The sequence below is a fragment of the Caretta caretta genome, chromosome 12, assembly GCF_965140235.1.
Source record: "Caretta caretta isolate rCarCar2 chromosome 12, rCarCar1.hap1, whole genome shotgun sequence".
NCBI lineage: Eukaryota > Metazoa > Chordata > Testudines > Cheloniidae > Caretta > Caretta caretta.
Window position 1 is genome coordinate 2,373,230 of NC_134217.1, and position 21,422 is coordinate 2,394,651.

General features: G+C 51.6%; 1 protein-coding gene across 6 annotated transcripts in view; it reads left to right on the top strand.

Moving 5' to 3' along the window:
* LOC125620562 (uncharacterized) overlaps positions 1 to 21,422 on the top strand; it is a 49,748-nt gene that overhangs the window by 21,523 nt on the left and 6,803 nt on the right. For 2 of the 6 annotated variants that reach the window (XM_048816430.2, XM_048816433.2), the window contains exons 4-8: positions 8,390 to 8,505; positions 10,565 to 10,655; positions 16,334 to 16,413; positions 19,380 to 19,424; positions 20,189 to 20,274. In XM_048816430.2, coding sequence (XP_048672387.1) covers positions 8,390 to 8,505; positions 10,565 to 10,655; positions 16,334 to 16,413; positions 19,380 to 19,424; positions 20,189 to 20,274 — 418 coding nt within the window. Of the gene's footprint in view, positions 1 to 2,415; positions 2,568 to 8,389; positions 8,506 to 10,564; positions 10,656 to 16,333; positions 16,414 to 19,379; positions 19,425 to 20,188; positions 20,275 to 21,422 lie in introns of all 6 variants that reach the window. The other 4 variants (XM_048816436.2, XM_048816432.2, XM_048816434.2 and 1 more) reach the window with 4 other exon arrangements.

Genomic DNA, 21,422 nt, shown 5'->3' on the forward strand with positions numbered 1-21,422 from the left:
CGCAAAAGAGCTCCAGCATGGACCGAACGGGAGGTACTGGATCTGATCGCTGTATGGGGAGAAGAATCCGTGCAGGCAGAACTCCATTCCAAAAGACAAAATGCCAATATATTTGCCAAAATCTCCAAGGGCGTAACGGACAGAGGCTACAACAGGGACACACAGCAGTGTCGCATGAAAGTTAAGGAGCTGAAGCAAGCCTACCAAAGAACAAAGGATGCAAACGGTCACTCTGGGTCAGAGTCCCATATATGCTGCTTCTATAATGAGCTGCATGCAATTCTAGGGGGGGGCCCCTACCACTACCCCATCACTGTCCGTGGGCACCTGCAAGGGGGGAGTCTCATGCAACAGGGATGAGGATTTTTTGGATGAGGAGGAAGTTGAGGATAGCACACAGAAGGCAAGCGGGGAATCCCTTCTCCCCGGCAGCCAGGAACTGTTCATCACCCTGGAGCCAATACCCTCCCAAGACGGGCTCCCAGACCATGAAGCCGGAGAAGGCACCTCTGGTGAGTGTACCTTTTTAAATATACAGGGTTTAAAAGCAAGTGTGTTTAATGATTAATTTGCCCTGAAGATTTGAGATGCATTTGCAGCCAGTATAGCTACTGGAAAAGTCTGTTAAAATGTCCGGGGATGGAGCGGAAATCCTCTAGGGAAATTAGGGTGGGGAGGGATAGCTCAGTGGTTTGAGCATTAGCCTGCTAAACTCAGGGTTGTGAGTTCAATCCTTGACGGGGCCATTTAGGGATCTGGGGCAAAAATTGGGGATTAGTCCTGCTTTGAGCAGGGGGTTGGACTAGATGTCCTTCTGAGGTCCCTTCCAACCCTGATATTCTATGATTCTCTCCTGGAGGTACTCTAAAAGCCTTTGGCACGTGGTTGGGGGAGGCCCATTCATGCTGAGCTGTTTGCGTTTGGTTGAGAGGGATCTTCCCTGATACTAGCCATGGGTGGGGGGCGGTGAAGCACATGTGCTATGTAATGTTAATTGCTTGATTCAGTGTGAAATAGTCTTCCCTTTGTTCTCTCAAATGCATCTTTTTAAATACTACTCTCCCTTTTTTTCCTCCCACAGTTGCAAATGTTTCTACTCTTCTCCTACCATCTCCATCCCAGAGGCTAGCGCAGATTAGAAGGCGAAAAAAACACACTTGCGATGACCTGTTCTCAGAGCTCATGCAGTCCTCCCACACTGAAAGAGCTCAGCAGAATGCGTAGAGGCAAACAATTGCAGAGTCCAGGAAAGTGTTAAATGAATGCGATGAGAGGAGGGAGGAGCACTCTGAGAGGAAGCAGGATGCAATGCTGAGCTTAATGCGGGAGCAAACTGACATGCTCAGGCATCTGGTGGAGCTGCAGGAAAGACAGCAGGAGCTCAATGGCTCCATGTCTAGTTGGCAGCCGGTATCAAGTGGTGTGCCCCAAGGGTCGGTCCTGGGGCCGGTTTTGTTCAATATCTTCATAAATGATCTGGAGGATGGTGTGGATTGCACTCTCAGCAAATTTGCGGATGATACTAAACTGGGAGGAGTGGTAGATACGCTGGAGGGGAGGGATAGGATACAGAAGGACCTAGACAAATTGGAGGATTGGGCCAAAAGAAATCTGATGAGGTTCAATAAGGATAAGTGCAGGGTCCTGCACTTAGGACGGAAGAACCCAATGCACAGCTACAGACTAGGGACCGAATGGCTAGGCAGCAGTTCTGCGGAAAAGGACCAAGGGGTGACAGTGGACGAGAAGCTGGATATGAGTCAGCAGTGTGCCCTTGTTGCCAAGAAGGCCAATGGCATTTTGGGATGTATAAGTAGGGGCATAGCGAGCAGATCGAGGGACGTGATCGTTCCCCTCTATTCGACATTGGTGAGGCCTCATCTGGAGTACTGTGTCCAGTTTTGGGCCCCACACTTCAAGAAGGATGTGGATAAATTGGAGAGAGTCCAGCGAAGGGCAACAAAAATGATTAGGGGTCTGGAACATATGAGTTATGAGGAGAGGCTGAGGGAGCTGGGATTGTTTAGCCTGCAGAAGAGAAGAATGAGGGGGGATTTGATAGCTGTTTTCAACTACCTGAAAGGGGGTTCCAAAGAGGATGGCTCTAGACTGTTCTCAATGGTATCAGATGACAGAACGAGGAGTAATGGTCTCAAGTTACAGTGGGGGAGGTTTAGATTGGATATTAGGAAAAACTTTTTCACTATGAGGGTGGTGAAACACTGGAATGCGTTACCTAGGGAGGTGGTAGAATCTCCTTCCTTAGAGGTTTTTAAGGTCAGGCTTGACAAAGCCCTGGCTGGGATGATTTAACTGGGAATTGGTCCTGCTTCGAGCAGGGGGTTGGACTAGATGACCTTCTGGGGTCCCTTCCAACCCTTATATTCTATGATTCTATGATTCTATGATTCACAGACCGCTGCTGCAACCCCTATATAACTGCCTGCCCTCCTCCCCAAGTTCCATATCCTCCTCACCCAGACACCCAAGGACGCAGGTGGGGAGACTACGGGCACCCAGCCACTCCACCCCAGAGGATTGCCCAAGCAACAGAAGGCTGGTATTCAGTAAGTTTTGAACTGTAGTGTGGCCTTGTCCTTCCCTCATCCACCACCCCACCCGGTGCTTCCCTCCTCACCCACCCGTCCCGGATTACCTTGCGAGTTTTCCCCCTCTTTGTGTGATGAATTAATAAAGAATGCGTGATTTTGAAACAATAATGACTATATTGCCTCTGAAAGCAGTGATCGAAGCAGGGAGGTCAGTTGGCTTACAGGGAAGTAGAGTCAACCAAGGGGGCGGGTTTTCATCAAGGAGAAACAAACAGAACTATCACACCATAGCCTGACCAGTCATGAAAACTGGTTTTCAAAGCTTCTCTGATGCGCAGGGTACCCAGCTGTGCTCTTCTAATCGCCCTGGTGTCTGGCTGTGCATAATCGGCTGCCAGGCGATTTGCCTCAACCTCCCACACCACCATAAACATCTCCCCCTTACTCTCACCAATATTGTGGAGCACACAGCAAGCAGCAATAACAATGGGAATATTGGTTTCGCTGAGGTCTAACCTAGTCAGTTAACTGCGCCAGCGTGCTTTTAAATGTCCAAATGCACATTCTACCACCATTCTGCACTTGCTCAGCCTATAGTTGAACTGCTCCTTGCTACTGTCCAGGGTTCCTGTGTACAGCTTCATGAGCCATGGCATTAAGGGGTAGGCTGGGTCCCCAAGGATAACTATTGGCATTTCAACATCCCCAATGGTAATTTTCTGGTCTGGAAAGTAAGTTCCTTCCTGCAGCTGTTCAAACAGACCAGAGTTCCTGAAGATGCGAGCGTCATGTACCTTTCCCGGCCATCCCACATTGATGTCTGTGAAACGTCCCTTGTGATCCACCAGTGCTTGCAGCACCATTGAAAAGTACCCCTTGCGGTTTACGTACCGGCTGCCAAGGTGGTCCGGTCCCAAGATAGGGATATGCGTTCCGTCTATCACCACACCACAGTTAGGGAACCCCATTGCAGGAAAGCCAACCACTATGACCTGCACGTTTCCCAGAGTCACTACTCTTGATAGCAGCAGCTCAGTGATTGCGTTGGCTACTTGGCCCACAGCAGCCTCCACAGTAGATTTGCCCACTCCAAATTGATTCCCAACTGACCGGTAGCTGTCTGGCTTTGCAAGCTTCAAGAGGGCTATTGCCACTCGTTTGTGAACTGTGAGGGCTGCTCTCATCTTGGTATTCTTGCGCTTCAGGGCAGGGGAAAGCAAGTCAAAGTTCCATGAAAGTGCCCTTACGCATATGAAAGTTTCGCAGCCACTGGGAATCATCCCAGACCCGCAACACTATGCGATCCCACCAGTCTGTGCTTGTTTCCCGGGGCCAGAATCGGCGTTCCACGACAGGAACCTGCCCCATGATGTCCAAATTGCCAGGGCCCTTACTTTGAGAGAAGTCTGTGTCCATGTCCTCATCACTCTCGTCACTGTGCTGCCGTCGCCTCCTTGCCTGCTTTTGCAGGTTTTGCACATATGTCAGGATAATGCACGAGGTGTTTACGATGCTCACAACACCCGCGGTGAGCTGAGTGGGCTCCATGCTTGCCATGGCATGGCGTCTGCAGGAGAGCAGAGTTGCAGTGGAAGTGGTGGATGATGATGGATGCCACGAGAATAGATATTTATACAGAACGATGAGAGGACCTGCAAGGTGGATTCATGGCACCAGGAGAGCAGAGTTGCAGCGGAAGCAATGGATGACGATGGTTATCAGTCCTACTGCACTATCTGCTGACAGCAGTATGGCATCTGCACGGAAGAAAGGCGCGAAACGATTGTTTGCCATTGCTTTCACGGAGGGAGGGGCAACTGATGACATGTACCCAAAACCACCTGTGACAATGTTTTTGCCCCAGCAGGCATTGGGAGCTCAACCCAGAATTCCAGTGGGCAGTGGAGACTGCAGGAACTGTGGGATAGCTACCTACAGTGCAACACTCCAAAAGTCGACGCTAGCCACAGTACTGTGGACGCACTCTGCCAACTGAATGCGCTTAGTGGGGACACACACAACCGACTGTATAAAATCGCTTCCTAAAAATCGACCTAATTTCGTAGTGTAGACATACCCTTAGATTTGTCACCACAAAAGAATGGCTCAGGTGTGGGAATCTCCGTCCCATACTCTTCAGATGAAAATAATTTATTTAATTTCTCCACAATGGCCTTGTTTTCCCTGAGTGCTCCTTTTAGCATCTCGATCATCCAGTGGCCCCACTGACTGTTTGGCAAGCTTCCTGCTTCTGATGTACTTAAATATTTTTTTCCTCTTTTTGTGTGTGTGTGTCTCTTGCTAGTTGTTCTTAATTCTTTTTTTGGCCTGCCTAGTTATACTTTTAAACTTGACTTGCCAGATTTTATGCTCCTTTCTATTTTCCTCAGTAGGCTTTAACTTCCAATTTTTAAGCAATGTCTTTTTGTCTCTAACTGCCTCTTTTATTCTGTTGTTTAGCCATGGTGGCATTTCTTTTGGTGGTCTTGCTGTTTTTGTTTTCTTTATTTGTGATGTTCATTTAGTTTGCGCCTCTATTATGTTGTCTCCATGCGGCTTGCAGGCATTTCACTCCTGTGACTGTACCTTTTAACTGCCATTTAATTAGCTTCCTCATTTGTGTGTAGTTCCCCTTTTTGAAGTTAAGGGTGAACTGTGGTGGGTTTCTTTGGTATATTCCCCTCTACAGGGATGTTAAATTTAATTCCACTGTGGTCATTATTACTGAAGGGTGGTAATCTCAAAATTGTTTGTCGGATGAAAAACTGTTTCCTTCCCAGCTCGAGTGACCCCCCCTTCACCTGCCTATGTACACCCCTGAGCTGCTCTCATGCAAACTGATTGTAGGGGAGTTTGCCGCCTGCCTTAGAAATTCCAAACATCTTTTTCTTCACTTGCGCCAGTCAGCTGCTCCCTCTTGCCATCTGTCCTGAATTAGCCTCCTTTCCTCTCCTGAATGGGACCCCCATTCCCCTGCCTGTCTTCTGCACTCCCTCTTTTCCTCTACAACCAGTCTTCCTTCTGCTGTGTTAATTTCGATGGAATAAATGAGCCCAGCAAGTCAAAGGCATTAACATGACTGTCACTGTCCGACACTAAACATTAAGAATGGCTTGGGGTTTTGAGCACAGACACCTGCTTAGTCCCAGGGCAACAACAACAACCAGTAAATTGTTTTAAACCTTTTATTAAAGATACAGAAAAAGAAGGAAAAACAGCGAGCGCATTTAGAAAGGAGTGTATGAAGTAAGGCTTTCATTTTAACAGTATCTCTTACTCCCTTTCCCTTTAGCTGTAGAAAGTTTCTTATAGGGAAGACGACCTGACAGTTTTTAAATCATGTTCAAGATGATAGGTGTCCTTTTTGGGAAAAATTAAAAAGATGAGTTGAGATGAGCTGCAGCTGTTTTGGTGGAAGTTCAGTCTTGCTTCCTTAAGATAAAACAAGACAAAAGATGGTGACGAGAACAGCAAAGATAGAAGATGCAGCTCTGTCTTTGGTGCTGACTTTCACTTGCAACCTTATTGTTGGAAAAACATGGGCCCGGCACGTGGTCTGATCAGCCACACTGAGACCTGGCAAACTCATACCAATGTCGGTCTGTTTAGGACTTGCTTTCAGCTGCCTTTCTGGTCGCAGTCTCAGAGCAGTGTTGCAAAAAATGGTGTTTAAGCCTGACTCTAGACAGAAGATAGAAAAAGTGAGAGATGGGAAGGAAAAAGACACTTAAGGGTGGGGGTGAGAACAGAAACCCAAGTCTCCCATTCCAGGTGCTGTTCAGGGTTTAGCTGGAGCCTGACTTTGCCAGTTCCCTCTCTCTGGCCCGGGCTGGTCAGAATGCCTTTCAGGACCAGGATGATGAAGGCCCATTGGTGTCATAGCAGATCCCAAGGTCCCAGCCAGGAGGGTAAAGCGTGCTCCTTCCAGTCTAGCCATCTTTGGTGCTCTGATCCCCTCCAAAGCCTATTGTTAGGGACCCCAAAAGGGAGTGGTGCACAATAGCCTATCCCCTCATTACTTTGACTACTGGTGAGGTTTATTTTCCAACATACCAATTTTGGTCTGTTAATTTCCGATTCTGTTCTTGCGTTTACCAGTCATTACCGTAACACAGTCCCTGCGGTATCAGACCTCTGTGTGTATGCTAACCCAGTCTGGCAGTCTTTAACGTTTGCTGACTTTTATAAACAATTTCATGTAACAGGCCTCGCTGGATCCTTGTAACCCTGGACAGTTTAGAGTACAGGCCTCCGTGCAATACTTCCCAGCTCTGGCTGCTTCCTCTCAAGGGGCCTTTCTGACCCAACCTGGGACTTGCAGGGGGTAGGGTTTGTGTCATGTGACCATGGCAAAGCATCGCGAACTTCCTTAGAGCCAGGGCAGCAGCCCTGCCCCAAGGCTGCCTTGTGTCTCACTCTGCTTCCCTGCAGGGCTCCTGCCCACAGCCTTCCCTGGCCCCCTCCTGTCTGGCTTCCTGCTGCCAACGTTCTCCAAGTCTCTGGGTGGTGGGGCCATCCCTCCTTTGTCCCTCGCCTGGTTCTCTCTCCTCCCTGCTGGAAGCTCCTGCTGTTACCCAGCCTATGGAGTAGCACTCACATGACCCCCGCTGTTTCCACCTGCTGCTCCTCCTAAGTGTGATTCCCTGACGGGAAGGCATGGGCAGATGCAGAGTTCCTGTGACTTCAAGGGTGAATTTAATTCACTGACTTCATGGAGTGCCCTGGGGTCAGTCCTGGGGCGGTTTTGTTCAATACCTTCATAAATGATCTGGAGGATGGTGTGGATTGCACTCTCAGCAAATTTGCGGATGATACTAAACTAGGAGGAGTGGTAGATACGCTGGAGGGCAGGGATAGGATACAGAGGGACCTAGACAAATTGGAGGATTGGGCCAAAAGAAATCTGATGAGGTTCAATAAGGATAAGTGCAGGGTCCTGCACTTAGGACGGAAGAACCCAATGAACCGCTACAGACTAGGGACCGAATGGCTAGGCAGCAGTTCTGCGGAAAAGGACCTAGGGGTTACAGTGGACGAGAAGCTGGATATGAGTCAGCAGTGTGCCCTTGTTGCCAAGAAGGCCAATGGCATTTTGGGATGTATAAGTAGGGGCATAGCGAGCAGATCGAGGGACGTGATCGTCCCCCTCTATTCGGCATTGGTGAGGCGTCATCTGGAGTACTGTGTCCAGTTTTGGGCCCCACACTACAAGAAGGATGTGGATAAATTGGAGAGAGTCCAGCGAAGGGCAACAAAAATGATTAGGTGTCTGGAACACATGACTTATGAGGAGAGGCTGAGGGAACTGGGATTGTTTAGTCTGCAGAAGAGAAGAATGAGGGGGGATTTGATAGCTGCTCTCAACTACCTGAGAGGTGGTTCCAGAGAGGATGGTTCTAGACTATTCTCAGTGGTAGAAGAGGACAGGACAAGGAGTAATGGTCTCACGTTGCAGTGGGGGAGGTTTAGGTTGGATATTAGGAAAAACTTTTTCACTAGGAGGGTGGTGAAACACTGGAATGCGTTACCTAGGGAGGTGGTAGAATCTCCTTCCTTAAAAGTTTTTAAGGTCAGGCTTGACAAAGCCCTGGCTGGGATGATTTAATTGGGGATTGGTCCTGCTTTGAGCAGGGGGTTGGACTAGATGACCTCCTGAGGTCCCTTCCAACCCTGATATTCTATGATTCTATGGTGAGTGATCGTAAAGGAGGCCCGAGTGTCTGCAGCATCCCCTGCCCTGGCTGTCTTTCTGGGAGGGGTGTTGAACACTAGCTCTGTTCCTCAGGGATGATGGAAGAGTCAAGCCCATGTTTGTTTTCTCCCCAATCTCTCGATAGGTTGTGAGTGACTTGAAGGCTGCAGACCAAGGCAGTGCCGCCGTCCTGCACATCTCAGATGGGTCCTACTACATCCGGGTGGTTGTTTCCCTGGAAGCCATGCAGATGGCGGAATGGTGGGTTTCACCTCGTCTGTCGACCCCTGCTGGGGTAACTGCATTGCAGCTGCTGGCCAGGCTCTCAGCAGATTTCAATGAAAGTTGGGTTGGGCTAAATCAGTAGCTGGGTGGGAGGCCTATGTGGAAAGCCCATGTGCTGCTGGAAGTAACTTATCTACTTTCCCAGCACGATGCCTGGAGGTGCTGTGGTGCAAACTGTGTTGCCTTTGAGTTGAGATTTCGACTGAGGTCCCGCTTGTTTGGAATCGTTAAAGGTCCAGTGGCACTTTACACAGGAGTCACAAAGTTTGGCTAGGACACCAAGGCTAATGGTAACTTCGGGGGGTTCCATTCTGCCTCTCTAACTTCCCTCTGCGGTTTCAGTTGGATCTGGTGTCCTTCACTTCCTGTCCTAAACAGTCTGTGTAGGGCTGCTGTATGTGCCACCCCCAATGTGGGTAAAGGGATTATATTGGTCTATAACCCTCCTTGGGACTCTGCTGGCTACAAGCTGGTATGAGGTGTAAGGAGCTGGGTTCATTTTGCTCAGCAGAAGGTTTGAAAGTTGCCCCATTCTTCAATTTCATTTTCAAAGGCGGAATTAAAATTTTTGTGTGTGGAAAAATTTGGGAATTGGACCGTTAGGAAAAAAAATGGAAGGAAAACACTTCTGCCATTTCTGCAATGTTTCCTTTCTACTTATCCACTAGCTCTAAGCTAAATGTCTGTCTGCTGGTGGAAGAGAAGACATGGCAGCAAACGTCCTGCTGATGTTCTCAGTGTCTCGCTTCCAGAGACAGACATTGCCCCTCATGATCATTTTCCAAGCCAGGGGTTCCTCCTCGCTTGGAGAACTGGGTGTTCATGCCAGAAATACTCGCTTCCCCAGCCAGCAGAAGATCTCTGTGAGCGTAGGTGGAATTAAGTGAACATTTATGAGCCTCCTGTTAGAAGCCTTAGTCCGAAATACACTCATCAGAGCTAGTGGTGCTTCTGAGGCTCCGCTGGAGTGTCCCTTGCTGTCTTCCAATAGGGTTTCCCCCGTAGTTCCCTTTCTCACAGTTGATGGAGTCTCCCACTGGCATCTCTGTCTCCCAGTCCCGCCTTCCCTGCAATCTCCTCGCAGGGAGGCAGCAGCAGCCAGTCGCTAGACATTTGAGTGCAAGATTTGAGTTCTGGTTCCAATTCTGTCCCTGTCTCTCTGTGTCCTGGGGCAGGTTACTTCCCCTCCAAACCTTCATCTCCTCATCTGTAAAATGAGGATACTACCAGCCTTGGTAAAGGGGTTTGAGAGCAAGGCAGGAAAAGCTTTATGTAAGCACGAAGGATGATTGCTCCTGTGACACTGGGTGTTGCCTGGCTATATAAGTGCATCTGTGTGCTGGACATTAGCTAACAGCACTGGGGCAAACCACAGGTTTGTGTTAGGGTCAGACTTGAGGCTGCCACTGTGGCTTAGCCTGAACTCCTCAGTCATGCAGGCAGCAATTCATCCCTTGCTGATATAAAGCAGCTCATCTACTGCAGGATTCTGCCTCTCGCATCATCAGTCAGTGCCTGCCAGTTCTGTGTCCCGACTCTGTTGCTGCCGATGAATCACTGCTCAGCCTCCCTCTTTTCAGGCATGCACCAGGCTGAGCTCTGCAGCAGTGACTGTTAGAAAACTCTTGGGAGCAAAGCCTCCTGTTCCAAACATGGGACTGGAACATGCACATTTTAATCCTGGCTCCACCATGGAGTCATGCCACGGCCTTGAGCCAAGTTACTTAACCTGTCTGCCTCAGCTTCCCCATCAAAGGTGGGTACGTATTATAATGCCCCATTTTACAGATGGGAAGAATGCCATGCCTGTTGTCAGTAGCAGAGTCGCGAATAGCATGCAGGCCACGCAGCTCTAAGCACTGTGGTGCTGCGCTTGGGATCGCTTTGTTCGATGGTCGCCCAACAGGCCGATTTCTAACAGCGCCACTGAGTTGGAGCAGCGGTTCGAGTCCTCTCGCAGGCCATCACCTGACTGGTCATGCATGTTTGAGACCATTTGTCACTCAAAAACTTGTTTTGCTGCTCTGTTTTCTAGTGTTCAACTGCAGTCCGGGTTCTCCAACATCATTGGCAGGATTATCATCTTGCAGAAATACATGGTGTGCTTCCAGGAGGAGATCAAAGCGGTAAGGCTCTGTCTATCTCAGCAGCCATGGGATCCATCAGCTGAGCAAAGTGATGAGGGTCATATTCTAGGGCTGACGCTCTGCCCTGCTCTCTGGATATTCTAATGCTCTTGGATCCCGTTGAGATGCCTTGTGTTGAACAGGCAGCTGCCCTCATCAAGGGTCCAGAATCAAACGTAAGCTGGGCGTAGCTCCCCTTGTGCAGCTAGAAACCATTTAACTCGCTTTGTTGTGTGGCTGAGGTGTTCAGTAAATATTACAACATTGTGATGGGTTCCCTCCGGGGTGCCGCCTGGAATAGGGTACCATTGAGCCCACCTGACCCACCAGCCTGGGCTCACTTTACATTGTACTGCTGTGACAAGCTCTCAAGCCCCCTCCAGCGTGCATGCAAGTAGGGATACACTCAACTGCAGCACTACACACACAGGATCTTTAGCCAGCCCTTGCAGGAGTGAAATCAGGAAGGCCAAATCACACGTGGAGTTGCAGCTAGCGAGAGATGTCAAGAGTAACAAGAAGGGTTTCTTCAGGTATGTTGGCAACAAGAAGAAAGTCAAGGAAAGTGTGGGCCCCTTACTGAAGGAGGGAGGCAACCTAGTGACAGAGGATGTGGAAAAAGCTAATGTACTCCATGCTTTTTTTGCCTCTGTCTTCACGAACAAGGTCAGCTCCCAGACTACTGCACTGGGCAGCACAGCATGGGGAGGAGGTGACCAGCCCCCCGTGGAGAAAGAAGTGGTTCGGGACTATTTAGAAAAGCTGGACGAGCACAAGTCCATGGGGCTGGATGCGCTGCATCCGAGAGCGCTAAAGGAGTTAGCGGATGTGATTGCAGAGCCATTGGCCATTATCTTTGAAAACTCATGGCGATCGGGGGAGGTCCCAGATGACTGGAAAAAGGCTAATGCAGTGCCCATCTTTAAAAAAGGGAAGAAGGAGGATCCTGGGAACTACAGGCCAGTCAGCCTCACCTCAGTCCCTGGAAAAATCATGGAGCAGGTCCTCAAGGAATCAATTCTGAAGCACTTAGAGGAGAGGAAAGTGATCAGGAACAGTCAGCATGGATTCACCAAGGGCAAGTCATGCCTGACTAATCTAATTGCCTTCTATGACGAGATAACTGGCTCTGTGGATGAAGGGAAAGCGGTGGACGTGTTGTTCCTTGACTTTAGCAAAGCTTTAGACACGGACTCCCACAGTATTCTTGCCAGCAAGTTAAAGAAGTATGGGCTGGATGAATGGACTATAAGGTGGATAGAAAGCTGGCTAGGTTGTCGGGCTCAACGGGTAGTGATCAATGGCTCCATGTCTAGTTGGCAGCTGGTATCAAGTGGAGTGTCCCAGGGGTCGGTCCTGGGGCCGGTTTTGTTCAATATCTTCATAAATGATCTGGAGGATGGTGTGGATTGCACTCTCAGCAAGTTTGCAGATGACACTAAACTGGGAGGAGTGGTGGATACGCTGGAGGGTAGGGATAGGATACAGAGGGCCCTAGACAAATTGGAGGATTGGGCCAAAAGAAATCTGATGAGGTTCAACAAGGACAAGTGCAGAGTCCTGCACTTAGGACGGAAGAATCCAATGCACCGCTACAGACTAGGGACCGAATGGCTCGACAGCAGTTCTGCAGAAAAGGACCTAGGGGTTACAGTGGACGAGAAGTTGGATATGAGTCAACAGTGTGCCCTTGTTGCCAAGAAGGCCAATGGCATTTTGGGATGTATAAGTAGGGGCATTTGCCAGCAGATCGAGGGATGTGATCGTTCCCCTCTATTCGACATTGGTGAGGCCTCATCTGGAGTACTGTGTCCAGTTTTGGGCCCTACACTACAAGAAGGATGTGGAAAAATTGGAGAGAGTCCAGCGGAGGGCAACAAAAATGATTAGGGGACTGGAACACATGACTTATGAGGAGAGGCTGAGGGAACTGGGGATGTTTAGTCTTCAGAAGAGAAGAATGAGGGGGGATTTGATAGCTGCTTTCAACTACCTGAAAGGGGGTTCCAAAGAGGATGGCTCTAGGATGGTTTTCAGTGGTAGCAGATGACAGAACAAGGAGTAATGGTCTCAAGTTGCACTGGGGGAGGTTTAGGTTGGATATTAGGAAAAACTTTTTCACTAGGAGGGTAGTGAAACACTGGAATGCGTTACCTAGGGAGGTGGTGGAATCTCCTTCCCTAGAAGTTTTTAAGGTCAGGCTTGACAAAGCCCTGGCTGGGATGATTTAGTCGGGGATCAGTCCTTCTTTGAGCCGGGGGTGGGACTAGATGACCTCCTGAGGTCCCTTCCAACCCTGATATTCTATGATTCTATGGGAAGGCAAAGCTAAGGCACCTCCCAGTTCCTAAGGAACGCACTGGGGTGCCAGGGTGTCATAGACCTGATAGCAAAATAGTGAGGAGGAGAATGCTTGGGGGAAGAAGGGGATCTTGAGGAGGGGAATTGAGCTATCTGGGAAAGGAATGGAATCTGGATCCTCAAGGGAGGGAACATGAGCCTCTCCACACATCCACACACAGCCTCTGGTTCACCCCATGTTCACAGCAGAGATGGATGGTGCACATGTAAACTCATTCTGCTCAAGCAACACGTTGAGTGACCCCCAGTAGCTGCTGCCTGCCAGGGTCTCCAGCCATGTTTACAAGGCTGAACCCTTGCTTTGGGCTAGAAGAGGGGTGGCCTACCTGTGGCTCCGGAGCCACATGCAGCTCTTCAGAAGTTAATATGTGGCTCCTTGTATAGACACCGACTCCTGGGCTGGAGCGACAGACGTCAACTTTCCAATGTGCCTGTGCGGGGCTCACTGTTCAACTCCTGGCTCTGCCACAGGCCCTACCACCATTCCACCCCTTCCCGCCCCCTTCCCTGAGGCTGCCACGCGCTCGCTCCTCCCCCCTCTTCCACTGAGCCTCCTGCACACCACAAAACAGCTGATTGGGAGGTGTTGATCGGCGGGGCTGCCGGTGGGTGGGAGGCGCTGGGAGCGGATTGGTGGCTGCTGACAATGGCTCTTTGGCAATGTACATTGGTAAATCCTGGCTCCTCTTCAGGCTCAGGTTGGCCACCCCGGGCTAGAGAGCGGAGCTGGTGCCTTAAGCCATGACTCTTTTTGCCTAGGAGCACTAGATGGAGCTCCAGAACTAGTGCCTCCAATGCAGCCCCTGCGTGGGCAGGCGGATGGTGTGGGCCTTCCCAGTATGACCTCTCCTGAAGGTCATTGTCTCCTGGTGCTCCTTCGCTAGGGAACCAGCTCCTAGCTGTGTGGTCAACAATGGCCACCGCTCTCTCGACATGCAGGCAAGCAGCCTCCTGATATTTCATCGCCTGCTGGGCCTCCTCTTCCAGCTTGCTCTGGGCAGCCAGCCTTGTGAGGCTCACTGAGCTGATGGCTGAGGTACTGTGGAGAGCTCCCCCCCACCCCACCCCCTGAGTGTCTTCCTCCTGAAGGGTCCCCCACCTTCCCAAGGGAATACAACCCTCCCCAGCTCCGTGTCCTTCAGCAGCAGGCCCTTCCTTGGGCCTGGCTCAGCACCACACTGCTGTCACTCTGGCTCTGCCTTTCAGCCGGGACTCACCTCTCATGGTGCCTCCAGTCCTACACCCTACCCCTCTTCCTTATGTGTGGTCGGCGCCTGGCACTGCAGCCCTGCGTTGCCTCTCCCCAGGCTGCCTCCAGATCTTCAGGCCCACGCCTGCTCCTGGTCTGGGTCTTTGCTCCCCAGATGTCTTCTTTGCTGCCCAGAGGGCCACGTCTGCTATGGGTCCCTGGGGCCTGTCAAACATCTCTTATGCAAAACAGCCTCTGCTGACATGCCGGGATGCAAATGAGGCCCTCCTATGCCCCGGGCGTAGGCATGGGGACAGTTTGTTGTGGATGCACCACCTGGTATGGAATATTCTGGAGGGCATGGGATGGAGATGGGAGTGCAGCCCCCAGTTGCTGACCGTTCTGGATGGGAGTAGGGGCTTCCTCACGTAGACTGTTCTGGGGTGCCACCTGGGCACAGAATGTCCTGGGAAGGGTGAGGGGGGTGGAGGGCATGGCAACGCAGCATGTCTGATATGGAGCGGGCCTCGATGGGATGTGGAGAGACAGTGGCGGCCCATGAGTGTGTTACATTATGGATGGATGTGGGAAAGAACCAGTGAGTATCAGAGAACATTTGGAATGAGGAGACGGCATAGATCATTATGGATGTGGTGGGATAAGGTATGGAACGTGGGGGATGGGGCACGGAATGTGGGGGGATGGCGTGGGGGTGGGGGACAGGATGGGGCAGGTCACATGGGGGATCGGCAGGTGGGGCATGGCATGTTGGGGATTGGGGGGGGGGTCCTTCATCTGTTTTACGGAAACTTTTTGTGCATTCCAGACCTGAGGGACTGGGTACCTGGGAGGGTTGAGATCTCTGGAGAGGTCTGCGTCCTGGTGTCACAGGAGCCTGACTCCAAGCTCCCCATGCATACCCATGCCTTACTTGTGGGGATGAAAGGCAAGGGTCCAGTGACTTAGGGTATCATAGAATCATAGAATATCAGGGTTGGAAGGGACCTCAGGAGGTCATCTAGTCCAACCCCCTGCTCAAAGCAGGACCAATCCCCAATTTTTGCCCCAAATCCCTAAATGGCCCCCTCAAGGATTGAACTCACAACCCTGGCTTTAGCAGGCCAATGCTTAAACCACTGAGCTAACCCTCCCCCAATAGGTAGGGGCAGTGCCAGGCTCTGGAGAACTGCCCCTCAGAAAATGGGGTTTGTGAGGGGAGGGAGGATGTGGTGGCTGGAGGAAGCAGGCACTCCCAATCCCATTACACCCTCAGTTCCTTGGTGACTGTGTCATAATGCCCGTCCCATGATGAGGTGACTGCTTGTCCTCTGCTCCTGCACTTGCAGCCCAGGAGCTTTCCCAGAATCCTTTGCAGCAGTTGCCCAAGAGCTTTCTAGGCACTCCTTGGCCTGTCTCCCCCGTGCTCAGAGGTTTGTGACTTGAGCCTGAGCAGCCCAAGCCTTTCACGCTCCAAATAACACAGCGGGGAGGTTTGTGGATGCCCCAGCTAGAGCCGAGGGGAGGGAAGGGGTGCGTGGATGTGTTTGCTTGCAGTGTATTATTCAGCCACTAGTGTCAGGGGTGTGTGGTTGGTTGTGGTACATGTATTCAGACGCTAGATGTGTGCGTGTGCATATGCTGTTTAGACACTGGTGTGTGTTAGCTTGCCGTACGTTATTCCGGCACTGGGGTTTGTCTTTGTGGCACGCTATTCAGATACGGGGCGGGGGGTGCTAGCTTTCGGTATGTTGTTCAGCCACTAGAGGTCTCTGTGCCATCAGGCGCCCTGGCAACCAGGCCGGGGGCGGCTGGGCCGGGGCTGTGGGACGGCCATCCACTGGGGGCAGGCTGTTATCCCGCATAGCGAGGGGGAGCCCCAGAGAGGACTGAGGCGAGAGGGCCCCCTCTCCTGCTCGCTCCAGCCTGTGACCTGCAGCGGCCACGGCCCCCCACCCTTCGCGTACCCCTCATTTGCTGAGGGGCCTGGTGGAGACACTCCCATTGCTCCCTAGGCTCCTACCCTCCAGTGCCCGGGGGGGGCTGAGGAGGAGCCCAGAGCCAGTGCCGGGGGGAGCAGGTGGCTTTGCTGTGCACCCCACGCCTGACACTGCCTGTCCGTCCTTTCCAGGAGGAGTGCGAGTTCTACCTGTCCGTCCATCAGTTCATCGTGTTGCCCTTGCAGAGGCAGAGGATGGAGGCGCTGAACTGGTAAGGCCCTCTGCTTGTGCGGCACCTGCCAGCGTGCACTTCCCCCCTCGCTGAGTTTGCAGCTGAGGATGGGGACCCCAGGGGGATCCCACACCCCCAAGGCAAAGCCAAGAGATTGCAAACAGTGCATCAACTGGCCTGTGTGTTGCATGGTTGTGCACGGGGTTGATGCCAGAAAGACCCTAGTATCGCACCCTCCAACTTCTAATTTTATCACCCCCCCCACCTCTAGGAGCTTGTGGGGTTAGCAGCAGCCAGCTTCTACACACACACACACACACACACACACACACACACACACACACACACACACACACACACACACACACACACACACACACACACACACACACACACACACCCCAGAGGGGTAGCGCAGCTCTCGTTGCACTGGGGTGAGAGCTGCAGGGGTGCACCAGCCATCTGCTTACAGGGGAAGAGGTTCGGCCTCTTGCTTGTGCTGAGGGATCAGGTTGTTCGCAGCATATCCAGCAGCTCGGATTGACTCTCTTCTTCTCCTGCCTGCAGGAGACAGGGAATGGGGGAGAGCAGCTGATAGCTGGGGATTTCCCTGGAGAGCAGGGTTCTTCCCTGCAGGCCTGTCACAGAGACAGAAAACCACCCTCTGTGTGGGAACTGCATAGAGTTGGTGGGTCTGGGATCCCATCTGCCTCTTTACCCCTCAGAGGCCCTGCGGCAGCGCACCTCACTCAGTCTCCATGCAGCTCACGGCATGGCCATTTCTTGCAAATTTATGGTGGGTCATGGAATTGAGGCCCTGGCTGCAGATGCTGTGAAAAGCTTCACCCATCATATGCTTTTTGGAAAGCAAAATAAATATATGAGAAACTCTTCCCAGACAAGGCTCTGGCTGGATGGCAGGTTTGCTAAACTGCATGCTCAAACTCCTAGCTCTTCCAGGGATGATATTTTTGTGCCTTTGCTATGGTCTTGAAAGGAGTAACTATCATTCACCATTTTCACAGATAAGCTACATGCTTGCAGAAGATCACTTTAGGCAGAGCGGGGCATAGAGCCCAAGTCTCTAACAGAGCGGAGTTAAGTTTCAACCACTTTGCCACACAACCTTCCATAAGGAACTTCTCCAGTGAGGGATGGGATGTGACAGTACAGGGATGGGTCACCCTTTAGCAAGTAGACCATGTACAGAGGTCTGAGTCTACTACTACTTCCATGCTAAGAGATGTGGTCCTTCAGGTCAAGTGGGTGAGCCTCTTATTTTTACATCCAGCGATCCCAGGTCCATTCCTCACAGAATGAGCAGTGGCGCTGGGCTGGGCTCTCTCACCACAATGTTCTCTGAGCTGGAAATAGAAACTTAGAATCCTAGGGCCAGGTTCTCAAAGTGTTTTTAGGCACCGAACATCCATTTATTTCAATGGGAGTTAGGCACCTAAATACCTTTTGGGGATCTCCACCTGAATGCCTAGTGTCCCCTTGCGTCCCTCAAATACTTGGAGTCAGACTTGGGCTGCGGTCTTTTTAACTTCCTCTGCAGCATGAGAAGTGGAGATCATCTGGTCATATCTCACTTAATCAATCTCCTGCCGCTGCCGGGGCCTCAGATATTGATTCACCTAGGTCCATCCTGTTCTCTGCCTGTGGCCCCCAGTAGTTTAATCTCCTGATGACTGTAATACTTCGATGGAATTATGGTTGTTGGATTTCCTGTGCAAGTGGCTGAGTGTTTCGGTGGCCTATGCTAGAGAGGAGATGGGACTAGAAGATGCTCCCCTCTGGCTTTGAACTCCAGAACATTATGATTTATGTACCCGCTAGCAATATGTGATGGGCCGGTCCGTAGCTTGTTAGCTCTTCAGGGCAGGCGCTGAGTCTTACTCTGTGGCTGTACAGTGCCCAGCCCAACGGGGCTCTGATCTCAGTTGGGTTCTCTATTGCGAGCTCCCGCCCAAGAGGCTAAAACCGCCTCATTCGCTATTTGAGAGAGTTGGCCATAGGGTGGAGCGCTCGCACACAGTGGGGTGCGCACAGAGGGCAGAATTTAGAAGACAGACTAAAAATCACAATTGAATCTTAAAACTCATGATTTTGGGGCTAATTTTATAGAATCATAGAAACAGGCTGGAAGGGACTTCAAGGGGATCACCTAGGCCAGCCCCCTGCCCTGAGGCAGGACCAAGCAAACCTAGTCCAACCTGTTCTTAAACCTCCAGCGACAGGGATTGCACAACCTCCCTTGGGCATATTGCAGAATTTAACTACCCTGAGACTTAGAAAGTTTTTCTAATATCTAACCTACATCTCCCTGGCTGCAGATTAAGCCCATCACTTCACTGGGCATGGAGAGCAATTGATCACCATCCTCTTTATAACACTCCTTAACATCATGAAGACTGTAATGAGGGCCTCACTCAGTCTTTTCTCCAGGCTAAAGATGCCTAGTTGTTTTAACCTTTCCTCACAGGCCAGGTGTTCTAACCCTTTTTGGGGTGTCTGACTCATGGGCTTTGAACCTGCAGGGCTGGCCATTCTGCGCTCCCTGCAGAACCCCTTAGTACTTCTCTGGCCCAGCTGCTTGGGCACTGCAGAGGTTGAAGGCATGTAGTCAGTCATTGAGGCTTTCACTAGCCCCCTGTGTGATGGTTCTCTAAACCCCTTATATGCTCCGTGTCCCTGTTTTTCCCTGGGGGCTCTCTGCAGCTCTAAACTGCTGTTCTCCCCCTGGCTTTAATCACATCACCCTTGGAGGAACTGCACTGATATGAGCCAGTCTGCCAGAGGGAGATACTGTGCAAGTTAGATGTGGTTGTCTTTATGACCATCCCATGTGTTCTAGCTCATCTGCTCTTTTGGGGAGGGGATGAGGGAAGGGGGAGATGAAGCCTTCAAGGAAATAGCGCTGCTTGCTATAGCGAGGGCAGTGCCTTGTGTGGGCGTGTGGGGTAGGCTGCTGCACCGGTAATCAAGACTCTTTGTTGTTCCAGTAATCAGGAGCCCTCGATCCTCCAGAAGATAAAGGAACTGTGGCAGTGAGTACATGGCCCAGTTATGGCGCCATTTTCCCGACTTGCCGAGATCTGTGCTAGATCAGGGCATGGGTAGTGCTGACTAGTGAAAGGAAGTGCATGTTTACACAGCTTCCAGTGTGTGGGACTCCTGTGTTACAGGCTGTGATTGAGCTTGGCAGGAGTCACCAAAAAAAAGCTGGTTTTCATCGCTGAGCGTGTTCATAGTTGGGATGAAATGTTAAGGTGTGAGCCCTCGTGCTTCAGGGCGTGAGGAAACTTCCCCTACTGGCCATGTATTCCTCCTGAGTGAGCAGTGGCTCGGAAGGGTAGAGGGACCATTGCCTTGCTTGTGAATGGCTCCCTTAGGGCGCAGGAAGGCAGCTCCTGCTCTGCTGAGACCATGCCTTACAACTTCCACTGCTCACCTCCTGTTTGGGGTTTGTTGCTGAAGAGCAGCATGCTCCCTGCTTCATATCCCCGAGGAGGGAGTTGGGCTGAAACAATAGGGTTAGCTCCCCTGTGTCTCAGTGCAAGAATCGCACCCGGAAGAGTAGGGCTAGTGCATTCCTGGAAAGGCCCATCTCCTCGAAGTGCACTGCTTTGCTTGTAGCAAATTGGTATAGTGAGCCTGCCAGAGTGAAATTGCTCAGAGGGAGAGAGGCCAGGGACTGGCTCTGATTCCCACAGGGGCTCAGTCTTGGGGCACTCCCCCTGGCTCTGGTTTCCCTGTTGGGCCGGGGGGCACTGCATGAGCTTTGTAAGGTTTTCTGTCATGTGCTGGCCAGGGAAGATGTCTGGAACCTGACCCTGGGATCTGTGGTGTTTGACTGTTGCAGGAGAGGCCTCACCCTGAAGACCATTTCCTCCTCAGGTATGGTGGGCATGGTGATCGGAGAGGCTGGAGGGTGCGGGGGGGGCGGTGTTGTTGACCTGTGTGAAATTAGTTGGTGGATCTCAGTTCTCAGTCCACCTTACACAGACCTCTGCCACAATGGCACTAACTGCCCGCCTCGTCAGCCATCCCAGCAAGGAGTTGGATGTGGTTTAAAGACTGACCTGTGCTCCGGAGCTGTCTGCTCTGGGCGGGGCTGAGGCGTGCTGGCTGAACGGCATGGGCAGTGCTCCCTGATGCTGCCAGGGCTCTCGGTGGATAAACAGGACTGAGGGCTTTGGGGATGTCAGTGCAGCTACTAAACCCACTGAAAACACGGAGCCCGGGATCCTTGCCCTCATCTGTGCTGCAGTCAGAGAACCACTCTGGAGCAAAGGGCTGTAAACCCAGTCAGGCCAGGGGGAGGCCCTTAGTCTTCACTAAGCGCAGGGAGTTCGGCCTGAGGATTTGCTTGCCGCATTTGGCCACACTACACTGGTATCCAAAGGAGGTGTGTTTTCCCTGAGGTCAGCCTGCTCTGCCCAGCCTTCCCTCTGGCACTGGGTGGCTGCCTCTGGAACTCTCAGCAGCACGAAATGGTCTTAAGAGTTTGGTTAATAAACAGCCCAGATTCATATTAACTCCCCCGGCCCAGAAGTGATGTCCTTGCTGGTGAAAGGGGCCTGATCAACAGCCCTGGCACTGGCCATCCTGTGTGCCTTCACAGAGCATGGGCAGTGCCCCCTTCTACCTCGCTCCTACACAGGAGTGCCACGTCACTGCACTGATTATAACTCTGCTCCTGTTGGGCAGCCTCTGACTCGTCTGCATTCTAATGAATCAGCCCCTTGCCTCTCCGTGACAGGCAGCAAAGCGGCTGGCACGAGGCCGTGGTGTGCTGTGGGCGCCTGTCCATCAGGAACTGCACTGAGACGCCCCCATCCTGGCTCTTAGCACCCTTGCTGTTCCAGTCCTGGGTCTTCCTGGAGCCAAAACTAACACACAGCTGAGGGCTCGGAGCAGACCCCATCCAAACTCTTCTTGCCTTCCCCAGTGCCTTTGGGTTGCCCCCTTCTGCCCCAGAGCTGGCGGCATTTCGTGCTCAGTAATTCTTGAGCGGTACATCCTTTGCAAAGTGCTTTGGTGAT